At 34.1% G+C, this 23,195-nt stretch overlaps 1 protein-coding gene across 2 annotated transcripts in view; it reads right to left on the reverse strand.

The window, feature by feature from the left end:
• The window catches only part of LOC118192515 (glutamate receptor 4-like), a 69,911-nt gene that overhangs the window by 6,637 nt on the left and 40,079 nt on the right, over nt 1-23,195 (reverse strand). For both annotated transcript variants that reach the window (XM_085812007.1, XM_085812006.1), the window contains 4 exons: nt 22,739-23,097; nt 19,057-19,210; nt 14,091-14,159; nt 5,880-6,124 (listed from right to left, as the gene is read on the reverse strand). In XM_085812007.1, the coding sequence (XP_085668133.1) occupies nt 5,880-6,124; nt 14,091-14,159; nt 19,057-19,210; nt 22,739-23,097 (827 nt within the window). The remainder of the gene's footprint in view (nt 1-5,879; nt 6,125-14,090; nt 14,160-19,056; nt 19,211-22,738; nt 23,098-23,195) is intronic.

Below are 23,195 nucleotides of genomic sequence, written 5' to 3' on the forward strand. Positions count from 1 at the left end.
TTCTTATTCATGTTACACATTAAAAAAAAAGTATGAAAACTCCCATTCACTACGGTTCGAGCTGTTGGTCAAAATATCAATGCCCAATGTCCTTCACTACTCTGCCACTGGTGACCATCAACATAACGTAAATTAACACGGTTCAGAGACGTGGATACAATTACAGAATTTAACTCGGTTCAGGCATTATCTTTTTAAATTTCGAATTTAATTCTTCAAGTTGTTGCTGTTCAAGAAAAAAGCTGTCAGAAATTCACATTTATAATAAAGGTATCTTACACGAAATCAACTTTTCAAATATTTATTTTAAAGTACATTTTTGAACAATAAAGTTCCCCACATAAAAATAACTATCTTAAATTTATTCCATAAAAGCAACAGAAATTCCTTATTTCATTTGTCAAAAATTTAATTAGCTAGCTTAAACTTTTGAAATAAAGGATGTTTGAGAGGTATCGTTTATTATTAATGCCAGAACAGATTGTTATTAGTTTTATATAAAACTCTCCCTTTTTTCGTTACATTTGAAAAATTTAAATACAATTTTCGATAGTCGCAACTAAATCTAACAGTAAATTAATTAATATTTTTAAAAACATTAACTGGAATTTTATTCGTATGTCAACGGGTAAGTGTATTTGAGCCTATGTGTGGCCAAATAAATACGACCACTGAACACTGATAGTTCGAACCGAGTTCGATTACCAGCAAATGAGCCGACTGTATAGGGTTTTCATGGTCCCTCCATATGTAAGTCAATAGGAAACAATTTCCTTTAGAAAGTCCTCTATATATAGGCATCTTTTCCTTAAGCAGATAACACACATTTGCTTTGCAGTAAAACCCATATTCACCCCATGCATTAAACCCAATGTGTGCACCCATGCTCAATAAACAAGCTAAACTCATTTAGGATAATAGTCTATGAATGAGAAAATGCGAGAATAGATTATTTAGTTGAAGAATATATATATGGAATAGTAGTATAAAACTCACTGCTTTTGAAATAAAATGTCAAGTAAAAAGAATACTTTATTTTATACATGTTCATATAAATTAATAGTATAATAAATAACAAATTCAAACGGTTAAATTAAAATAAAAATTCAACTAAATTCTAATATAATTTTCTAAAGAAACTTATAAACATCTTAGCACCAGTTATTTATTAAGGCGATTTAAATGGTTTCGTATAAAATGGTTTCGTATATTCAGCTCTTCATGAAGCCTGAACTGTTTACTTGAACGATTGTGAAGGACAGTTCTTGTAACACGTTCCTTAACCCTGCACTAACCCGCGGTAAATCTTTGATACAGATGCCATCGGAAGAATTCTAGCTTTATTAGCGTTGGAGTTGAATCTAACTATTTAACGCGAACACCCAACAAATCTATCGTGATCAAAGGTGCTAAGCGGCCATTTTTGCCCATTTTCATCGACTGTGATACACTTTTTGAAGCCCATATGTTGCCTATTAACTTACATTTCATCTATTTATATTTAACACTACGAAATGAATGCTACCATGCATTGACTGTGTTCACCTACCGGCTGTTTTCAATATTCTGGCCGTACAGTTCACTGACATAATGGTCATTCTTGTATTCAGAAGTCAGTTGCAACATGAAATATCACATGAAAAATTATGTATGAATATACCATCAGTGTGCGTGCAATAAATGCGAAGTGCACGTTGAACCCAACCAATCAACGATGTCGTTATGGTATACAATGAATACTGAAGATTATAGAAAACAAGAAAACAAGTCAAAAACAAGAAATTAATAAGAATAAAGTAATTACTTAAGGCAGAAATTTAGTAATTCAGAATATAACAGTTCTTTTATAAAGACATGGGCAACTTTTTAGGCTATATTAGTTCTTTTTCTCTTTAAATGTAAGCCTTTATTTATGAATTTCATTAAGAGAAACATTTATTGCTATAAAATATTATGCTGAAAACAAAAGGTTTTTTGTTACAAACAAAAAAGGATTAAACTGCAATAACTTTTTATTACAATTATCAAAGTCCCGCAAGAAAACGTCTAAAATGGTCTATAGGAAAAGTAATTATGGACTGTTGCATTAAAAAGATTTCTTAGAGATGGTGGGGTTTTGAAAATGACGAAATAATGTTAATTTAGTTTTGTTTTACTATGAGGAAGTGTTATTATCACTCTGCAGGAGCACATACTAAAGCTCTGTGTCATTTGTACACAGTTCTATCAATTACAAATACTCTCGATTCATGGGGTAAAATTACTGATTGTTACTGCTTGATTCTAGGTAGAAGAAAATATCTGCATCTGAGATCCCCCCCTCCATGTGTTTCGGAAATGAGTTCATGGTCTTAGTTTCTCCTACAATGCTTATCTTCTTAAAAACAGTCAACCCGCATGTATTTCGCCATGACGGGGCCATTCATACTTTGTCCTCTGCTTCCTCATCATTGCAAACAAACACATATCTCTAGGCAAGATTGTTATGTAAGCTTTAAATAAACGGGTCTTTTGCATTTTTACGTAAAGCTTTATTAAATTTTAGAAACTGTTCTCAAAAATCGATGCAAATGTATAAGTGGAATCTCGATTAATGTTTGGAAGCATTACTTTTCCAAAAACTTAGGACAAATAATTTGCATGTACCCAGCTTTGCCCTTACAGGAATCATTTAGTGGTTCCTAGCTTACACACTGACTAGCCCCTTAAGTACCAAATTGAAGTTAACGCAGTGAAGGTCTCGTGGAATATGAGCCCACTGTCTTTAAAATCATCTTCAAGTGATTTTTTACTGATGACCCGTGTGTGTTTCTACACCTCTTTCCGAAAGGCTGGTCGTAAATCTTCGACTAGATTGAATTTGGCGTCTATTCCAGCATTCGTATTCAGTTTTTGTGAAGTCAAACAACGTAAAAAAGTGAAGTATACAGCTTGACATAACTCTAGGAAAGCTTTTCTTCCTGTCAGCGAAGGAGGGTGACTAAAGGCAGGAAATATTACTATAAAATTTTATATTGGTGCAGTATTCCATTAACAACAAGTTCGTAGAAAGAGAAAAGATGGCACTGATGCAACTTGAGGCTAGGACAATCTGATAAAACCTTTGCTGATGTGCAGCATATTGCAGAATAGATAAAGCTGCTGTTTAAGACAAGAAGCAAACAAAGACCAAGCTATAGAACTTCTTCTTGGTTTTATGGTTGCAATTAAGAGTCCCATCATATGGAATTAATTACTAAAGCTAATACCAGTTTTCCTACACAGCCTCACATCTGTGCAATATTTTGAAGCTTAACTTCTAGTTTCACGAAGTTTTGGAAAGTCTTTCATTCAAGTGGTAGATAAAACTTCTGATGGGCCTGAGAACCTCTGTCCATGGCAGGTCCGTAGCATGCAAATCGTTTTAGTTTTTGTAACTGCTATCAACATAAATTTTCAATTAAACATGGTGTTCAGTTTTAAAAATGTTTATGCCTTATTTTATCTTTCTCTACAGATGGCGCTGCGCTCGCGCCAGATGTTTAATTCGTAATGTATTTTTAATTTTGCCGTGTGTTTGTGGCAACATATTAAATAAAACCAAACGACTAGTATTCGATGCTAAGAAAGGAAGAACTCATGTAAACAAATCTGATAGCTGATAAAGTCAAAATATTACTGAATTCTTTGACTCCTTTTATTGTGTCAAATTCAAGTATTTCCAGGTAACTATAAGTCGATGAAAATTCAAGGTAAGCTATTTAATAAATATTAATTATTGAACTTAACAAACACATGGGTTTTCCTAACAACACGTTTCGAGCCACATTAGATCACTGAGATAGCCTATTATTAGAAATAAGTCGGTCTATGCATTCATTCCATTTCTTAGTTCTATTGTCGTCGGAGAGTTTCTTGACAGTACAAACGCTGAATTCGATTTTCCTTGGCAACAATCTTGAGATGCTTAGCATTGCTAAATTCAGATATAATGGAATCTGCTTCCTCGTGTTGTCTGTGGAATATTCGATAGTAGTCCTAATGTAATGGAAGATATCATGTCATGTAATAAAATTTGCAATACTTGAAGCTGAGCAACAAATGACGTACTCATTGTTTAAGAAAAATGTGACAACATTCGAAGACAGCATAATTCATGTTGTAGGTAAAACGACGTAATAGCATCTGTCGACCGTCGCAGTAACGTTCTCAATTACATGGGCAGTTGAAGTCAATTACAGTTGAAGAAATCCTTAACACAGGGAAAATCTCTACCATGCAACTCTTACTCACTAATTCTTTTATCCCGTAACTTCTGGCTGTCTTCTTTTACCAAGGTGTTTCAAGATCAATATATTCTAACACTTCAAATTATCCAAAACGACATCACGCTTGTCTACAGCAAATATTAAAAAAAGTAGTCTGCCAGTGCTTACAGGACTGTCAGAAACGCTAAAATTCCCGCTAGCTTTTCGAACACTGAGGTAAATTTATTCAAGCACAATCCTCGAGCAATATGGCATTACCTAATCTATTTCTTTGGCTTCTGGAAGTATTTTTTACGTATCATAATTTATACAATTTTTCTAAGTACAAATCAATATTAACACAATTTCTTAACTTTCTTTTCAGAAATTATTTAATACCAAGACAGAGGTTAGGAATAATCAGTATCACAGCCGTACCCTCCCACCTTCGAGTTTTGAATAAAACAATTGTGTGAGCCAAATTTTACATTGCCCTTTGTTCGAAGATAAGCAAGACGCAAATTCTCAGAGGACAGCTAACCAATATCTACGGACTGCTGGAGTGAGTACGAGACCCGCCATCGAGTTTTGGGGAAGGCACGCTTCAAACATATAAGGAGATAATATTTGCATGATCCCGGAGTGAGTCCTAAATAAATAAATAAATATTTGCATGATTTTTATTGCAAACCATAATTCGATTTTTGTTATAAATCGTAATCCAATCCAAATATTTAATTTATTAAACAAGTTTCCCCCACAAATATAAAAAGAGTTCTTTTTCGCTGTTGTTTCCACTTGGAGTGCGAGAACATTTTACTGCCATGGGGGGGATAAAACACTTGGGGGAAAAAGTCTGAAAGGTTTCAGATTTTGAATTACGTCCAAAGGAGCGGTTTTTTTTTTTTTTTTTTTTTTTTTTTTTTTAACGTTTTGTGTGTTACCTTTATTAATTAAATATCATGTTCTTTGCACTTAAACCATATAAGGTATTTCTCCCGCTTTCTTAACGTGCCTTCGTGGCGTAGTGGTTCTGTACGCTGGGTCAGTATTCCAGAGGTCCGTGGTTCGATTCCCGGCGAAGGCGGTTGCTAATTTTTCATCTTACGTGCTTTTAAAAAATACCTAATGTCTCTACAACCATAAAATTCAATTCAATAGCAATGTCGCTAAATAATTTTAAAATGAGCATGTCTTTAGAATTTCCGATACACAGTTCCGCGCGCTGGAAATAAAATGGTTTCTCTCCCCTGTAGAGTGTTGCCTTTGCTTGCTTTTAAATCGTTGAGTTTGTAACTCAGAAATTCGTTAAAGTTTTACAAAATATGAAATCGATAATAAAACAAATTCCGAATTTCAAATTTGGTCTTCCACATGGCCATATTCATAGGAGGATTACGTCATTCAAAATTCGATGGCTCTATGTACCATTGTTTTATCGCAGTGCGAGAAATATACATACATTTATGCAGATTTTTCATTATTTAATTTCTTCAAATATAATGCAGGACTCTAACATTTGGTGGCAACAGTTTGAAAAGTGAAACGGACATTTATAGTGATTCAACGCAAAATTGCAAAACGAAAACAATAGTCCTTCAGGGACAAAGCCCCTTTGGACTAATAAAAATATAAAAGCAAGTACATTCTCACCTGACAGGAGACTGTTTCGGAAGTCCTACAGCATACGCCCTTGTATTTAGAAAACCTGTTGATACCAGTGTATCACAAGGCTTAGAATTTGCTACAGCTTCGCTAGAGGCGGATTCCATGATGTAGGCATAATATCCACCCGAATTCCTAACTCTTTCTACCCCTTCTCGGTAGGTGGCGGTCAATACATCTGGATTTTGCTTTAGGTATCGGGCAAACTCTTGATATATGCCTATTTCGGTATTCTGAAACCGTAGAAGAAAACGTCATATATCAGAAATCTGCACATATGAAGTAAACGAATTATTATAGAGCAACAATTCTATTCATAAACTGGGGGGGGGGGAAATTAATAAACCGATATGATGTTTGCATTTAATTATCACAAATTTGCAAACTCTACGTTTAATTCTATAAAATGGAAACGATACTTGACATCACTTTTCATTTATTTTTAAACAAAAACTGATGCTTTCAAATTTTCGTTTGAAATTAATGGAAACAGTGAGAAAGAATGACACTCAAATAAAACTGATGTACCAGTAAAAATAACTTTATATGGCCTTAAATTTATATGGTTATTATGTACAGGTATTTAAAGTTTTATGGCAAAATATCATAAGAAACGATCTTAGCTATTGAACACTTATAATGAAATGAAAGATAAACACGTGTTACAGAATACTGTTGAGCTGTAAACCAGAAATTCAAATGTAGAGAGTCCTGGTTCTGTAGAAATTCTGTCATAAGTCCTTCTGATCTTATTAGACTGACAAGCAAGTTATCGCTCAGTCTAAAATATTATGAAAAAGAAAGAACCTAAGAAAGGTGTAAGTAACCTTTTTATTAAATCTTTAAAATGAGCAGAAAGTTCAGCGCTTGGGGTAGTCAATAAATACTGTAAAGGCCCTTATTTTCGCGGACAGTCATTTTCGTGAAAATTAATATATCGGTGATTTCACGAGTTGAAAATTTCGCGAATTTTATATGAACAAAACCGAAAGTTGAAAAATTTCAAAAGTACCTAAGTAAAGTTGAGAAAGTTGAAAAATTCGATTGAATTGTTCGACGTTTTTAAGGCACACCAAGATCCTCTTTCTCTGACTGACTAGAGAAGAGGAATATTATTCCAGTTTCTGTGCCCGCTTCCTGCACAGGAGAGCTCCAACCTTTGGACTTAACTGTAAATGGCGAGTTCAAGCATTTGCTCAAGAATGAGTTTATTGAGTGGTATTGTAATAAGCTTCAAATTCTAGAGGAAAAAGAATCTGTGGACTTGCGAACATGACGACTGAAACCGATTCACGCTTCTTTTAACGGTATTGAAGCCAAAAATGAGATAATTTTGAATAGCTTCAAAGAAGCTAGTATAAATAGTATTTTAAGTGAATGAGCTACCTTCTATTAATTTTATTGTTTTATATTCGAGAAATATAGTTGTATATTATTCAAAAAATAGTTATAAGTAAGAAAGTTGTCAAGAAACAGCTTGTAACTGTGCAATAAATCATGAAATTTTGGATGAGTAAAAAATTTCTGATTTTTTATTATTATTTGAGGCGTAAAAAAAAAAAAGTATTTCGCAAGGCTTAAATTTTCGCGATTACGACGGGCTCGCGAAAATCGCGAAAATAAAGGCCTTTACAGTAACATATGTTGAAATTTCAAATTCAAGGAATTGCAAATTGTTCTTTCTAAGCTGGGCTTCCTCCTAAAATACGGACCCCCAAGAGTCCGTATTTTAATTGCGCGTTTTAAAGTCGGCTAGCGAAATGGCTAAATTTTATTCACTGGCAGAACTGGGCTATTAAATGGAAACAGCAGGCGACGCTGCCAGAAGCTCTAAAACATTCAAAACGCTTTACTTAAATACTCTAGCATTTAATTTGCAACCTACGGAAAAGAAGTTATGGAAAAGGTTTAAATCATATTAATTGTTAAATTAACGTAAAATACCTTATGCCATACACCCCTAACAATTCTCCCCCAAAATTAGTCAATAACTTAAATTCTTACTCGCATTTTCCTTGAATATATTAAAAAATCAGCTTTTCATTAGTTCCATTTTTGTCTATAGATTCTATCCCTTTCCTTTTCCCTTTTCCTTATATTTCTCTTTCCTTTCATTGCAGAGGGCGTCGTTGTTAGCTACTAGTAAGTTCTCGAATATTCATTGATCTCTCTCTTTTTGTTTGTGGTTTGTGTGTAAACTGCATCGTGGTGAGTTCTAACACTACTAATTTTTTGAGGTAAATCGTAATTCCAACAGGAGCGTACCAGAGCACTAAATAAGATGACCTTCGGCACTACTTTTTAGGAAACTGAATCACAATTTCAGCAGAAAGTCCTCTTGACTCGTAAAAGTTTTTGTTCCCTATAAGTTCAGAGCTGGAAATCGATTCTAACTTCTAAATAAACAATGGAAGCTGAGAGGCTTACGGAGAAAAAAAAGCTGCCATGTACCTTAACCTCCCCCCCCCGGGAAGTGCAATAAATTTTAGACAGCTCGATTGGGTACCAGTAAATTTCTAGTAGTTTTCCTGGTCGTACCGTCGTGTCCGTTCATTAGGTCATAAGGTATTTCTCCCGCCTTCCTAGCATGTCTTCGTGATGTAGTGGTCAGCAGGCTTGGCGCGTATTCGAGAGGACCGTGGTTCGAGTCCCGGCGAGGGCATTGCTTATTTTTCATCTCTCTTGCTTTCAAAAAATACCTAATGATTCTACAGTGGCTCCCGAACTAAATGATGTGGTGGATGATGATTCTCCGCAACCAGGATTAGGCAACGGGTTACCCTAACCCACAGCCACCCTTTAAAAGGGGGATATATAAAGTATTTCTCTCTCCTTCTTAGCATGCCTTCGTGTTGTAGCGGCCAGCACGCTCGGCGCGTTATTCGAGAGGTCTGTGAATCGAGTCCCGGCAAGGGCATTGCTCATTTTTCATCTCTTCTGCTTTCAAATAATACCTAATGTCTCTACAAGGTATTGGCAGTTTCACATATCCGCATTTACAGGTGTAGGTAGAAGTGAGCGGGACATCAGAATTTCACCATTGGCCGTAGAAATATAGTGCAGCTTCACAGAACTGTGTAGAAAAACTGTCGTTTATATCTCTTAATGCGCATCGAATGACAAGGGGCATAGTATACTATACTTAACAGCTCGTATAGCACCAAACGTAGTGACAAAGTGCCCTTGTAGAATTTTCGAGGTAATGAAATATGGGAAATGAAAATGGTTATTTTATACAACGATGCATTAAATTACCTTACTTTACTTACCTTACGTTACACTTGACTACGTGTCAAATGCAAGAGAACCCAAGACTGGGGTTCGAAGCCAAGAGAACGGGCTGGCTGTTTGGTTGGTTTTCCCCGTGTGAAACATTAATACGAGCAAGGTTTCTTTAGAAATTTCACCATGAAGATATCCCTTCCTTTACGCATATACTAGCAATCCTGGGGTTTGCCGTATTCTAACAACATAAATCATTAATAATTATTTCCTATTTTAATTTCAATTTTTTTTCATGTTTCCTAACGACCTTATTATAACGCTGCGGCACTTAAGAAATTAAGGCCTGTTTGTGGCACTCGTCTTTCATTTAGTAGCAGCTGAAAAAACTGAAAGAGTGTTCAATTGTCGAAGCATTTTCTGCTAAAATAAAACTGACGGCAAATAAATGTTGTTTTATCTGCATGCAATAATGAGAACAGCAAAGTAATACATCGTTTATAAGTAAGTACTCTTAGCAAATAAAAAAATGGGGCAGTTCTATATCTCCCGTTCTACTGGGCCGACTAACGAAATTGAAATTGCGTTTTTCATGTCTCGAAAGCGCGACTTATATATATTAGATTTATATATAGCATCGTTCTAACATAGGTATTTTGACACAAAATCGAACTTTTTCTGAAATAACATACCATTTTTTTTCTATATTTCGATTTTACGACTCAAATGATGCCTAGATAATAAATTTTGTAAAATTTGATGCGAAATTTACAGAGAAATTCAAAAATTTATCTTGGCCCAATTTTTTTCAGGTTGCGCCAAGAATAATTCACTTGGCGAACTTCTTAATATATAGCAACCTATTTTCCTTTCCCTTCCATAATGCTGGAGAGAAAAAAAAAATAACCTCGTACCTATCCTTTTACATTGTTGCATGAACGGAAAAAGTCACTTCGTTCCTACTTTCAAGTAATTTTAGCAAAGTGCCTAAACCATATTTGATGTTTTATTGCTTTGAAGAAATATGCCAAATTTTCAAAACGGGCCAATATATAAATTCATGTATATATTCGGAAATTTTGAATAAAAAACTGTAAATTTCTGCAGGTATGCTTAGAAATACGTCTACTTTAAGATGATGGTAAAAATTTTATAGATTATAATTCAATTTTTTTTAAAGATTTATAAAAGTTATTTAAAAATACAAATTTTAAAAATAAATCATAAAAAATGGTTGAATTTTATTTGAAATGAACCTGAGTTTTGAAATGTGAAAGGAAGAATCAAATAAGTTTGAAAAAAAAAAGAGAGATTAATAAATATATACCAAACTCAATTCATATTGAGGAGCTAAAATTTTGAGAGTTAATATTTTAAAAACTACTCCTGCGATTTTTAGAAAACTTGGTAGTTTGGCGTAATTTGATTTGTAGAATTTAAATACGGAAAAATGTTGGTATATTATTTCAGAAAAAGGTCCGATTTTGTGTCAAAATACCTTTATTAGAGCAACGCTATATATAAATCTAATATATATCCTAAGTCGCGCTTTCAAGACATGAAAAACGCAATTTGAATTTCGTCAGTCGGTCCAGTACTCCCGTTCTAACGGGAGATATAGAACTGTCCACCATATCCCCCCCCCGCAGTGACCATATCAACTACTGTAAACGGTTTCGAAAAGGAATTCTAGTTTGAAGATATTAGCAAAGATTACCGTTATGGAATATTATTTATATTGAGCTACTATCCAGAATCATATACATGAGAAAACGATTCCTCTGCAAAAGTAGCTTCGCAATAGTACAATAGTCGCAAAAGTAGCTTCGCAATAGTCAAATTTGAGATTTCAGATGCACATCAACAGTAACAGTAATAAACATGAAAACTTCAGATAAACAAGAAAAACGAGAAAGAACAATTAAACTACAGAATCCTTCTCTCCTCCTCTCTTCGTATTAGGAGATGCTTATCGTATTGAGCAAGGCTTAATCTCTAAAACTTGTTTCGGAGCCTTACGAAAAGCAGTTAGGAAAATAAAATAAAAAAATAAGTAATTAAAATAATTAAATAAAAAACATCTGAAATGTTTCAGATTTTAAATTACGTCCAAAGGGGTGTTTTTTTAACGTTTTGTGTGCTACATTTATTTATTAAATATCATGTTCTTTGCACTTAAACCATAAAATTTAGTTCAATATCAATGTCGTAAAATAATTTTAAAATAAGCCTATCTTTAGAATTTCTGATACACGGTTCGATGCGCTCGAGATAAAAAGGTCCCCCCCCCCGTAGAGTGTTGCCATTGCTCGCTTTTAAATCGTTGAGTTTGTTACTCAAAAATTCGTTAAAGTTTTACAAAATATGAAATCGATAATAAAACAAGTTCCAAATTTCAAATTTGGGATTTCAGATGCCCATATTCGCAGTAGGATAACGTCATTCAAAATTGGATGGCTCTAGATACCGTTATATTATCACAATGAGAGAAATATACACACATTTATGCAGATTTTTCATTATTTAATTTCTTCAAATATAAGACAGGACTCTAACATTTTGTGGCAACAGTTTGAAAAGTGAACCGACATTTATAGGAGTCCGACGCAAAATGCCAAAACGAAAGTAATAGTCCTTCGGGACTCAAATCCCTTTGGACTAATTAAAAATGAAATTCAATAAAATGTAAAGAGCTATACAAAAGTTTAGTAAATCAAATTAAATTAATGATGAATAGTTAAGTGACAAAATTAAATACTAGAATTCGTCTTATTTGGGGTTCCGAGTTGAAATTAAAACCTCACTCAAAAATTAGAAACAGTGGCGTCGGGCTCTGTTTGAGTTTAATTCCTGAATATACATTACAATTTACTATTTCAAAAAACGTTTAAAAACAAAGCTCATTATTTTTCCTGCATACATATGGGAAAAGGTAGAATGATTAAAGCGTCAGTAATGAGAATGAGAGAAAAGGGGAGAAAGTGTAAGTATTTATAAAATAAAGAGAAAATAGAGAAAGTGTTTAGCGAGTTCAACGCTTACTAACAATTCTCAGCCGATGTAAGTCTAGTGATCATGCAGAATGTGACAGAGAAAAACATTTCTCGCGAATCTCGGAAATGATCTATCTGTAAGCTTGGAATAAACATAAGGTTCTGCACAAGATACTATTTACAGCCTCCATATTTGATTATATCGTTGTGAAAGGTTTGCATGTGTCTTTTCCGTGGGAGGTCATTAGCGTCGATTGTGTTTGAGCCATTTATCTCAATATTTTACTACGTTAAGGCCGTTGTAACTTGGGAAAACATCACAATGATACCACTTTCACGTTCTACTGTAAATCGTGAGTAAGTGAAGCTTCCAATACTGATCAGCGGACACGAAAGCGCAATCATTTCTAGTACTTTCGGAGAGAAAAATTTACCCCTTGTCAAACGAGCTGTCATTTATTACACATCACAGAGAATAAGGTTTTGATATATGGGTGAGGGAATTTCTTTCCTTAAAAATCTTGTTTCCGAAGAAAACACGGGCGTGTATTTAGAAGTTAGAATCGATTTTTAAAACTTGCTTATTAATAAAATAAAATCTTACGTGATCGTAAAAATTTTCTGCTAGAACTGGAGTTCAGTTTCATAACAGAATTGCAAGAGCTTCTATTATTCAGCGATACGGCGTTCTCCGGTTGAATACGATTTGTATCAAAAAATGAAAAGTACTGGAGAGTACAGCCGAAAACATCGCGGATGAAAATGTCGTGGAGAAAACAACGCAAGGCGAAAACATCGTGGGAGAAAATAAAGCAAAGAGAAAACATCACAGTTCTAAAACACTGTAGTACAAAATATCGTCATCGAAAATAAAGCGGTTCAAAAGCTTCGCAGTTTAAAAACATCGTCGTCGAAAATATCATGGTAAGTACCTACAAGTCATCGCATGACGATAATGTCGTAGACTTGTGTTTTTCAGCCTTTAATAATTATAAATGGATATTCGCATAATGATTGAAGAGGAAAAGAAGGATAATTTTTACTTTCATATCTTTTATTAACTAATAAATGTATAAAAACAACACAAGAAATTTAAGCAAAAATGAATAATTTTCACTATTGCATAAGATTAACAAAAGTAAAGAAAATAGTCTCGTAATTAACTTCATGCAGTTACTTATTTTCTTTTTTTTTAATCTTTTTTAGATTACATATTTCATGAAAAATTACCAGTAAAATTTTATAAGAAAATACTTTATTTAAAAATTACGAGTGTAAGATGGATCATTCTCATACCAAAAGACAAGATATTTAAAATTCGGAAAATAGCATTGTTATAAAAAATAGCAGGAAACATCATGTATTCTAAATTTCCTTCTAGCATCAATTATTATCCTATATAAAAATGAGAGCTGACGAGATAATGCTCACAGGCATTCCCGCTGGTTTTGTCGAAATGAAAGGCATTGAATGGTAATTTTGAAAAAGTATTATAAGGTATTTCCACCTTCCTAGCGTATCTTCGTGGTGTAGTGGTTCTGCACGCTGGGCCGGTATTCCAGAGGTCCGTGGTTCGATTCCCGACGAAGGCGTTGTTGATTTTTCATCTCTTCGGCTTTTCCAAATAATCTAATGTCTCTACAGTGGCGCCCGAACTAAAAGGGTGTTGGATGAGGATTCTCCACACCCAGGATTTGGCGACTGGGTCCCCTAAAAACCCCACTCGCCCTTTAAAGGGGGGAGTATATAAGGTATTTCTCCCGCCTTCCTAGCATGCCTTCGTGGTGTAGTGATCAGCACACTGAGCCGGTGTTTCAGAGGTCTGTGGTTCGATTCTCGGCGAAGGCGGTTGCTAATTTTTCATCTCTCTTGCTTTAAAAAAAATCCTAATGTCTGTACAGTATAATTCTAGTTACATAATATTTCAGACAAGAAGAGGTATTTATTATTTATATTTAAAAAAAAATTGCGGAAATCGTCATACCAAGAAAAACTTCACTGTAGAGCCAGCAGCGACAGTACCAATAGTTGGAGAACCCTTTTGTAGCGAGTCCTGAAATAATACAATAATAATAATAATAATAATAATAATAAATAAATAAATAAATAAAATAATAATAAAAAAAAACTTTACAGAAGCTACTGGCGAAATTTGTAAGGGGGAGAGAAAGAAAGAAAGAAGAAAAACAGAATAGATGGAAAACTTCATATAGTATAATAATTTTTACTATTTCATATCAAATATTTGTAGAAAAATATCTGATGTGTGCACCACATGACTTCCTTGTACGGCCTATTAAATTATACATATATTTTGCTTCATTTCATTTAAACTTATTTCCTCAAATTTCATTAGGCATATATTTCTCATTCAATTAATTCAGTTCTCATTTCGCGGCAAGACAAGAATACATAAAAATTTAAAACATCTTGATAAAAAATTGTAAAATGCAGAAAAGTATAAAACACCAAATACAGTTAAAAAATACAGTTTTCACAATTAGGGTTTGTAAACAGGTATCACCTCTCGGAGAATGGAAAGCAGTTCTCTTCTATAAGTGCCTCAAAAGCAGTCATCAAGAGTGCATTGTACAATGTGGAAGCAGAGTTATTATAAAACTTAGTTCTCTCGATGGGGAAATGTGTATTCGACGGCATACGGAATAATGAGGCGACTTGAATTATTAAGTAATTTGAAATAGATCACACGTTGTTAAAATGTTAATATTCTGTAAACATTTGGTACACATGTCTTCTGTGTTTTATTTTTTCTAAAATACAAATTGCTATCTTATTGGAATAATTTCTGGAATGCAAGTCCCATGTGACGAACATAAACAGACTTTTATTTGATGTTTGTGTTCCTTTCCATTTTTCTAAAACACATCATTATTAAATATAGTTCCCTCAACTATGAAACTATATTAAACTCACTCAACTATTAAATATAGTTGAGTCTATAAACTTTTTGGGACAGAGTGCGTAAATGCCTCTTCGAAGTTAGTTCGGACTTGAAAGTCGAGGCAGAAAGGACATTATTTTCAAAGTTACGGAGCACAATATGCATGGAATATGATGAAGGAATTAGTTCAAGTAAAAGTGAGTTCGACTTTTTATTGATGAAACACGAAATTACGTTTGGTTATAGACTACTTGACAACAGATAGAAGAAAAGCAGTGATGAAGATAGCGATGAAGTAGAAAGAGAAAAATTAAGGTAGTAGATAATGAAGCGACAGGTGATTCCGCAGAACAGACAAAAAATTCAGAATGGATAACGTGCACAGAATCAGAAGAAATACCACAAAGAATATCATTGGTATCTGGCGGAAGATCCACAGAGATATTAAATATTTTGTATAGAATTACCTTAAATATATACATATACTAGATTATATTAGCTCAAGAGATTATTTGTCTCGAAAGACGATTTTGCACTGATTCATAATCTGCAACATATTAACAGACTAGGTTATTTAAAAACAATATTTGTTGTTAAAAAATATTACATTTTTCTTTTCTAATTCGATTGATTTACATAAAATAGCCTAAATCAGGGATGGGCAAACTACGCCCACGGGCTAACTACGGACCGCCGGAAGGTTCTATCAGGCCCAAGCTTGTTTGGGTTATTCATAAAATATTTCAACCCTAAAATGGCTACTAAAAGACGTAAAGTTGATTCAGAGTGCAGCGTTTTTAATGAGGAGCGGACCTGGAATTATTTTTTTTACAGTTGTAAACAATAAACCAGTACGTCTCATCTGCAATTAAGCTGTAGCAGTCTTCACAGAATATAACATTTCCCGTCATTTCACAGCGTAAGAATTCCAATTAGAAAGCAATGTCCGAATATGAAAGAAAACAAAATGCAGAAAGTCTTTCTAAAAAAAAAAAAAAAAAAAAAAAAAAAATCTGAAATATTTCAGATTTTAAATTACGTCCAAAGGGGCGTTTTTTAACATTTTGTGTGTTACCTTCCTTTATTAAATATCATGTTCCTCGCACTTAAACCATAAGATCCAGTGCAACAGCAATATCGCAAAATAGTTTTAAAACGAGCCTATCTTTAGAATTTCCGATACAGAGACTCACGCGCTGGAGATAAAAATGTTTTTTCTGCACAACGTTGCCATTGCTCGCTTTGAAATCCTTGAGTTTGTTAATCAAAAATTCGTCAAAGTTTTAAAAAATAGGAAATCGATCATAAAACAGATTTCAAATTTCAAATTTGGTCTTCCACATGCTCATATTCGTTGGAGGATTACGTTATTCAAAATTCGATTACTCTATGTACCGTTGTTTTATCACAATACGAGAAATATACATACATTTATGCAGATTTTTCATTATTTAATTTCTTCAAATATAATGCAGGACTCTAACATTTTGTGGCAACAGTTTGAAAAGTGAACCGACATTTATGAGTCCGACGCAAAATGCCAAAACGAAACTAATAGTCCTTCGGGATTCAAATCCCTTTGGACTAAAAAAATTATCAGGCCGACAAAATTTTTTCAAGAAGGTAAACAATATCCAAGAAGCAGCTACACATGCAAGATGCATTGTAGCGTATAACATTGCTAAAAATAATAAAGCTCTCAGTGATGAGGAGTTCGTTAAACAATGCATGCTCCAAGTTTGTGATGTTTTATGTCTAGACAAGAAAAATTTATGTTGAGACTGTCAGCTTATCTCGAAAAACGGCAACTTCTAGAATCGAAGACATCGATAAAAATTTGACATCAGAATTAGAGTCAAAGACTAACTAGTTTAAATTTTGCTCCATAGCTAAGGATGAAAGCACAGATATAAATGATACTGCTCAATTAGTATTATTTATAAGAGGTGTTGCTGAGAACTTTGAAATTACCGCGGAACTGGCGTGCATGCGTCATTTAAAAGAAAGATATTTTTCGTGAATTTCAGGAAGAGCTTTTAACTTTGGAAGTGCCTAGGAAAAAAATCTGGATTTCTTGGAAGCTTTAATCAAAACTATCCCGAAAACAATGTTGTTTTTCTACATTGTGTTATGCATCAAGATGTTCTGTGTAAATCTGCATTGAATACGAAACCCGTGCTTGATGCAGTCGTGAAGCACGTAAATACTATTCGATCTCGTGTGCTTACTCGCAGGCATTTTCGAGATTTTCTTCAGTCCGTGCAATCTGAATACTCTGATGTACTGTATTACACGAAAGTAAGGCGGCTTAGTTCAGGATGTGTTTTCGAGCCAGTTTGGCAGCTGAAAGACGACATTGCGTCGTTCTTCCATGAGAGACGGTGTTCTGCGGAGTGCGAAATGTTAGAAGACACAGAATGGCTTTCGGATTTTGCATTTTTCACAGATCTTTGTCATATGAGCAACTTGAATGTCAAGATGCAAGGGAAAGATCAATTTATTGACGATATCTGAGCCCATCTGAAGGCTTTTAGACTAAAAATTAATCTGTTTGCTGGGCAGCTAGCTAAGAACGACTTATGTCATTTCCCGAGGTTAAATTCAATACCCTCAGTAAATGTAGAGAAGCTTAAGAATTGTGAAGATGGCTTGAAAAAAAAAAACTGTATTTTGTGTTCGAACGCAGATTTCAAGATTTCAGTGCCATTCAAACAGAATTGGATATTTTTACCATGCCTTGCAACGTAAATTGTAAAGCAGTGAGGTCAGATTTGCAGCTTGAATTAATTGAGTTGCAATCTAACATTCATCTCAAACAGTTGTTTCTAAATATGCCAAAGTTAGAGTTTTACAAATCATTATAGTACCAAAATCATTATATTTTACAAATCATTATAGTACCCAAGCAAGTTTTCCAAATTTAATATCTCACGCTCAGAAAATTAGTGCTATGTTTGCTTCATCTTATGTGAATAACTGTTTTCAACTATGAACCTTAGAAAGAATTATTTCAGAAGTAGACTGACAGATGAGCATTTAGCATCTTTCCTTAGAATCAGTACATCTCACTTCGAACCTCAATATAAAGAAATTTTTAAAATGAAACCGCAATTTCATTCATCTCAACATATTTAAACAGTAATGCTTGTATATTGTTTTTAAAATTTTAGAAAAAATTATCTTCGCCCGCCAATTTTTTTTTTTTTTTTTTTTTCCGATTTTTGACCCGCGGTCGATTTGCTTATCCCTGCACTAGACGATGTGGGCAGACCTAAAATACTTCGTTCAGTCCACGAGAAAGCGTTGCACAGCTGTGATTAATGGTAAAGGTTACCCAATTAAATATTAACCGACATAGTGATTAATGGTAAAGGTTACCTAATTAAATATTAACCGACATAGTGATTAATGGTAAAGGTTACCCAATTAAATATTAACCGACATAGTGATTAATGGTAAAGGTTACCCAATTAAATATTAACCGACATAGTGATTAATGGTAAAGGTTACCTAATTAAATATTAACCGACATAGTTATTAATGGTAAAGGTTACCCAATTAAATATTAACCGACATAGTGATTAATGGTAAAGGTTACCCAATTAAATATTAACTGACATAGTGAGAAATTTTGCTTATTTAATTCTTTCGATGCTCTTCGGCTTTTTTCTTTGTATTTGCTGCTATCACAAGTAATCCCAGATAAATTTTATCGCATTGTATTCTTAATTAAATTATCTTTCCACTAATATGGAATTCTATAGTATTATTCTGAAAAACGGCGTTGTTATAGATCACCAAAACCTAAAAAAAATATACTTTTTTTAAAAGGTTTCCATAACTTTGGCCACTACTGCATCAATTTTAGACCTTCGTATCACTATTTTTCTATAAAATTTAATAAAGGGTTGTTTAATATAATGAAGCAGGCAAAATGGCGGAATTTTGATACGGCTGTACAAGCATTAAGAAAAGTTTGCAAATTCAGATTCGTATGTAAATTCAAATTAAAAAATATTAAAAAAAAAGGCGATAAAGGATGATATACCATTAAAATTTCTTGCGATGTCTTCTTCGAGTGGATAGTCGTTACTGTTGTTCTTGCTCGGATAAGAGCAGCTGACAAGCAAGAAACGTAAGCGAACAACAGAAAGAGGCAGAAAAGCCACCAAATCACAGCCCATACTCGGTGAGTAAATATTCTGTGAAAGAAAAAATTCTTTCTGAATAATTGTAGTTATACATCAGAATCATAAATATAGTGGTATTCGGAACGTCGCTGCAAGTTATCTTGTAAATGCTTAATTAGTGTTTATGTTGTAAGGTTCCTTTATGTTAATTATGTTGTAAATGTCCGAGTATTTTTAGAGGTTTTTATATTGTAAGAGAGAGCGTGCTCTGCCCCTATAGCCCACGTTACTACATCAGATAAGATTTGTAACTGCCTTACATTATTTGCAGTATAACTGCCTTCGGCCTTGCATTATAACTGCTGATATTGAATATCCATAACGGTTAGATTTGTAAGGCAAATTCGCGCTAAATTGATGTGTGTAGCCCTTGGCTATTACCTTATTTAAATTTAATTTTACAAGTTTCAGTTACTATTTTAGACATAGCGATAATTCGCTTAATGTATACCAAGAGTCTGAACACTATTAGATGATTGCAAAACATACCAAACTGTATAATATTTAACATACCATAATTTTCGAATCATAACTTGTAAGGTTTTACATTTATTAATCTATTACCTTACTATATTGCCTGCACTCTCACTTCTTTTTCGTCAGCTCCAACCAGAATCTAAATTAGTAATGTATACAAGAACAGAGTTCTAGATGTTAAAGAAAACTTCTGGTATCGATCATTGACTATCTTTCTACAACTTTCGCCCAGCTTGTTAATTGCCTTATAGTAAGAGTTATTTAAAAGCAAGTAAGTTTTAGTGGTGATGGGTCTGGATGCAATACAAGGTGTTTATAAAGTCTCTATACATTTTTGAATATACGAGTATCTTTTAATTCGAGTTTCTTTGGAGGCGATCTGAAAGAATGCTATCAACAGAGGAAAGAACAGCCATTGTTTGTGCCCGTACACGTAGATAAACGTATTAACACGTGCAGGAGGAGTTCGCGCTCAAATTCAGGAAACAAGCCCCTACCAGAGCAGCTATTAAAAACCTTAATAAACAAACTCAAGCGAACTGGTAGTGTTAAAGATGAAGACCGTTCTGGAAGACCTTCGATAACGCCACAAAATGAGCAAAGCGTATAAGAAACGATTACACGTAGCCAGCAGGCATCCAGACGAAGACTCAGCCAGAGACTCGGTATTCGCATACTACGGTTTGGAAAACTCTACGCTGTCCTTTAAACAAGAATGCCTACCACATTAAAACTGTGCATAAGCTTGAAGCCGAGGACTATGCACCTTGGCAAGCCATGTGCTTTGATTTGTTGGAAGCTGTAGACAATGAGAACTTAATGAAGAATGTTTTCTTTAACGAAGAAGCCACATTCCATCTCAGCGGCCATGTTAGTAGGCTTAATTGCCGAATGAGGACTGATGAACAACCAAACATGTTATACGAATCTCAGAAAGACACACCTAAAGTTAATGTATGAATTGAAATAACTAAGCTCTGTGGACCTTTCATGTTTCCAGAAAGGACCATCACTGGAGAAATTTTTCTCGATATATTGCAACAATATCTTGAGCTACAGCTACTATCAGATGGCACTATTGACACTTGTCTACCGACAGGATGGGGTACCTTCCCATTTTTCCCATTATTGTGGGTGATTATCTTAATGAAACTTCTCCTGATAAGTGGATTAGTCTTGGCTAATCCACCTATCAGTCACCAGGCTCCACAGTCACCAAACTACTCCCTTAGACATTTTCGTATGGGGTTTTATCAAGTCCGAAGAGTATCGAGTAAAGACTGACAGCATTGAATAATTAAAACAGTGAATTATGGCTGAAATTACACCAATAACTTTACATAAGATGTTCCAGAGTGTAGTGGAATGGCGGCAATTGTGCCTAGACACTCAAAAGGGCTACATTGAATTGTACTAATTTAGTGTTGTATTATGTTGCATTTTCCTGTAAATAACTTATATTTCAGAATAAGGCCTGTTTAAACAAAACGTATAGAGACTTTATAAACACCCTATATTTTTTTTTAGGTTAAGGTGGTAAAAGTTTTCATTTAATAATACTGAAGTTGAGAATGGAATACCAGGAAAAATTAATTTAGGTATTGTAGTGTTATAATAGGAATAGATACTTAGCATCATTTTATTTGAGTTTCTAGACAAAGCGTTAAAGAAGTATCGGTATTTTTGAAGTAAGCCGGAATGATTGTGAAAATAATTTGTATTGTTAAACTATAATAGAATTTAGTACGTAAGCTCTATTAACTATTTAACTGATTGACTGGCTGGTCATTTGTTGTGAATGCTACTGGAAATTAAAAATGTCATAGTTATGTAAATACCAGGTACTGTTTTATGAATGTAATAAAGTGGTATGTATTTATTTAACTAATTATACACTTTTGGTATGTAATAAATTAAAAAGATTTTTTCTAATGAATGTTATTTAATTTATCGATGATATTGATTTAAATAATTATACACATTTCGTATGTAATGAAATAAAAGGGATTTTTTTCTAACGAATATTATCTAAATTACCGATGATTAATCAATAAAATTAACAGTTGTGGAAATACAAATAGTTTTAAGAATAGTATTTAAATCGCACATATAATTTTAGTTGCATAGCAGTCTTTTATAATATGAATTGTCAGAAAATTTATAAGGTATTTCTCCCGCTTTCTTAGCATGTCTTCGTCGTTAGTGGTCAGGACACTCGACGCGTATTCGAGAGGACCACGGTTCGAGTCCCGGCTAGGGCATTGCACATTTTTCATCTCTCCTGCTTCGAAATAACTTATGTCTCTACAGTGGCGTCCGAACTAAAAGGGTGGTGGATGATGATTCTCCACCACCAGAATATCCCCAGTGGCCCTTTAAAAGGCGAGTATGTAAGGTATTTCTTCCACCTTCTTTAGCAGACCTTCGTGGTGTAGTGGTCAGCACACTCGGCGCGTATTGGAAAAGTCCGTGGTTCGAGTCCCGGCGACGGCAATGCACATTTTTCATATCTCCTGCTTCAAAATAACCTAATGTCTTTACAAATTTATGTAGTAGTCATAACCTTAATTCTTCAATCGTTTCAACTTATCGATGATTGAATCGGCTTTAACCTTTGTTAGCCGTATTTGCTCGCATGAGTCGAGAGCCTGAGCCAAAACTTATAGATATAGTTTGTCATCTGAATATCATATTAAATTTGACTCTAAATCTTATATTTTGCAATCAAGCAAGCAGAGAACGTCTTATTTTATTACATGAGCTGTGAAAATTTGTTAGAATGAATAATTACTAAAAAAGTTTGTTTAAACTTACTCACGAGTTTGTGATACATTACTGGAAGGCAAACAGCGTATACATAATCTTATAAATTGTTTGCTGAAAGGTTTAGAACGGGACTATAAGTTGCCTGGCTGTCTTTATGGAGAGAGAATTTAAAATTTCAGATAGTCAAATTTCGGATGCTCAAATTGCCAAGATGAAAATTTGGAAGCATATTTAATCTCCTACAAATTATTTAAATAAATTAATTGAAAACTAAATACGATGCATTCAGTTACAAACCTTGGATATATCCCTGTATCTCTGAATAAAAGTGATCCGCATGTAAACCAGACGCTACCGCAAGGGGATAAATTATCAGTTCCTTTTGATTCGAGGGCTCGGACTCGATCCGGTGCACCAATGAAACGACTTATTCCATAGCCAGTTCCTGCAAACACTGCGACACCCAGTAAAATTATCATCCATAGTTCGACAGGCCATATAGTGAGGAAGGAAAATGGTCGGAAAGCTACCGCCTCTTCTTCTTGGGGTTTCTTCAGCAGAATGTTAAGTCCTAGCAGCATAAAACTTTTGCTGAAGTCAATTGCCGTCTCCCGTTCTTTAGTTTTTGTCAGAGGTGCCACAGCCAGGTCGGCTTCCTTTCGCCGGTTAGGAAGAAAAAAAGAAAATCATAAAATTTCCAAACAGAAGTGGTAAAAAAACCAAATGCATTTCAAAACTTATAAAAGAATTTAAA

This window comes from Stegodyphus dumicola, chromosome 2 (genome assembly GCF_044657685.1).
Source record: "Stegodyphus dumicola isolate Sdum_Otavi_A_Nest chromosome 2, ASM4465768v1".
Classification (NCBI taxonomy): Eukaryota; Metazoa; Arthropoda; class Arachnida; order Araneae; family Eresidae; genus Stegodyphus; species Stegodyphus dumicola.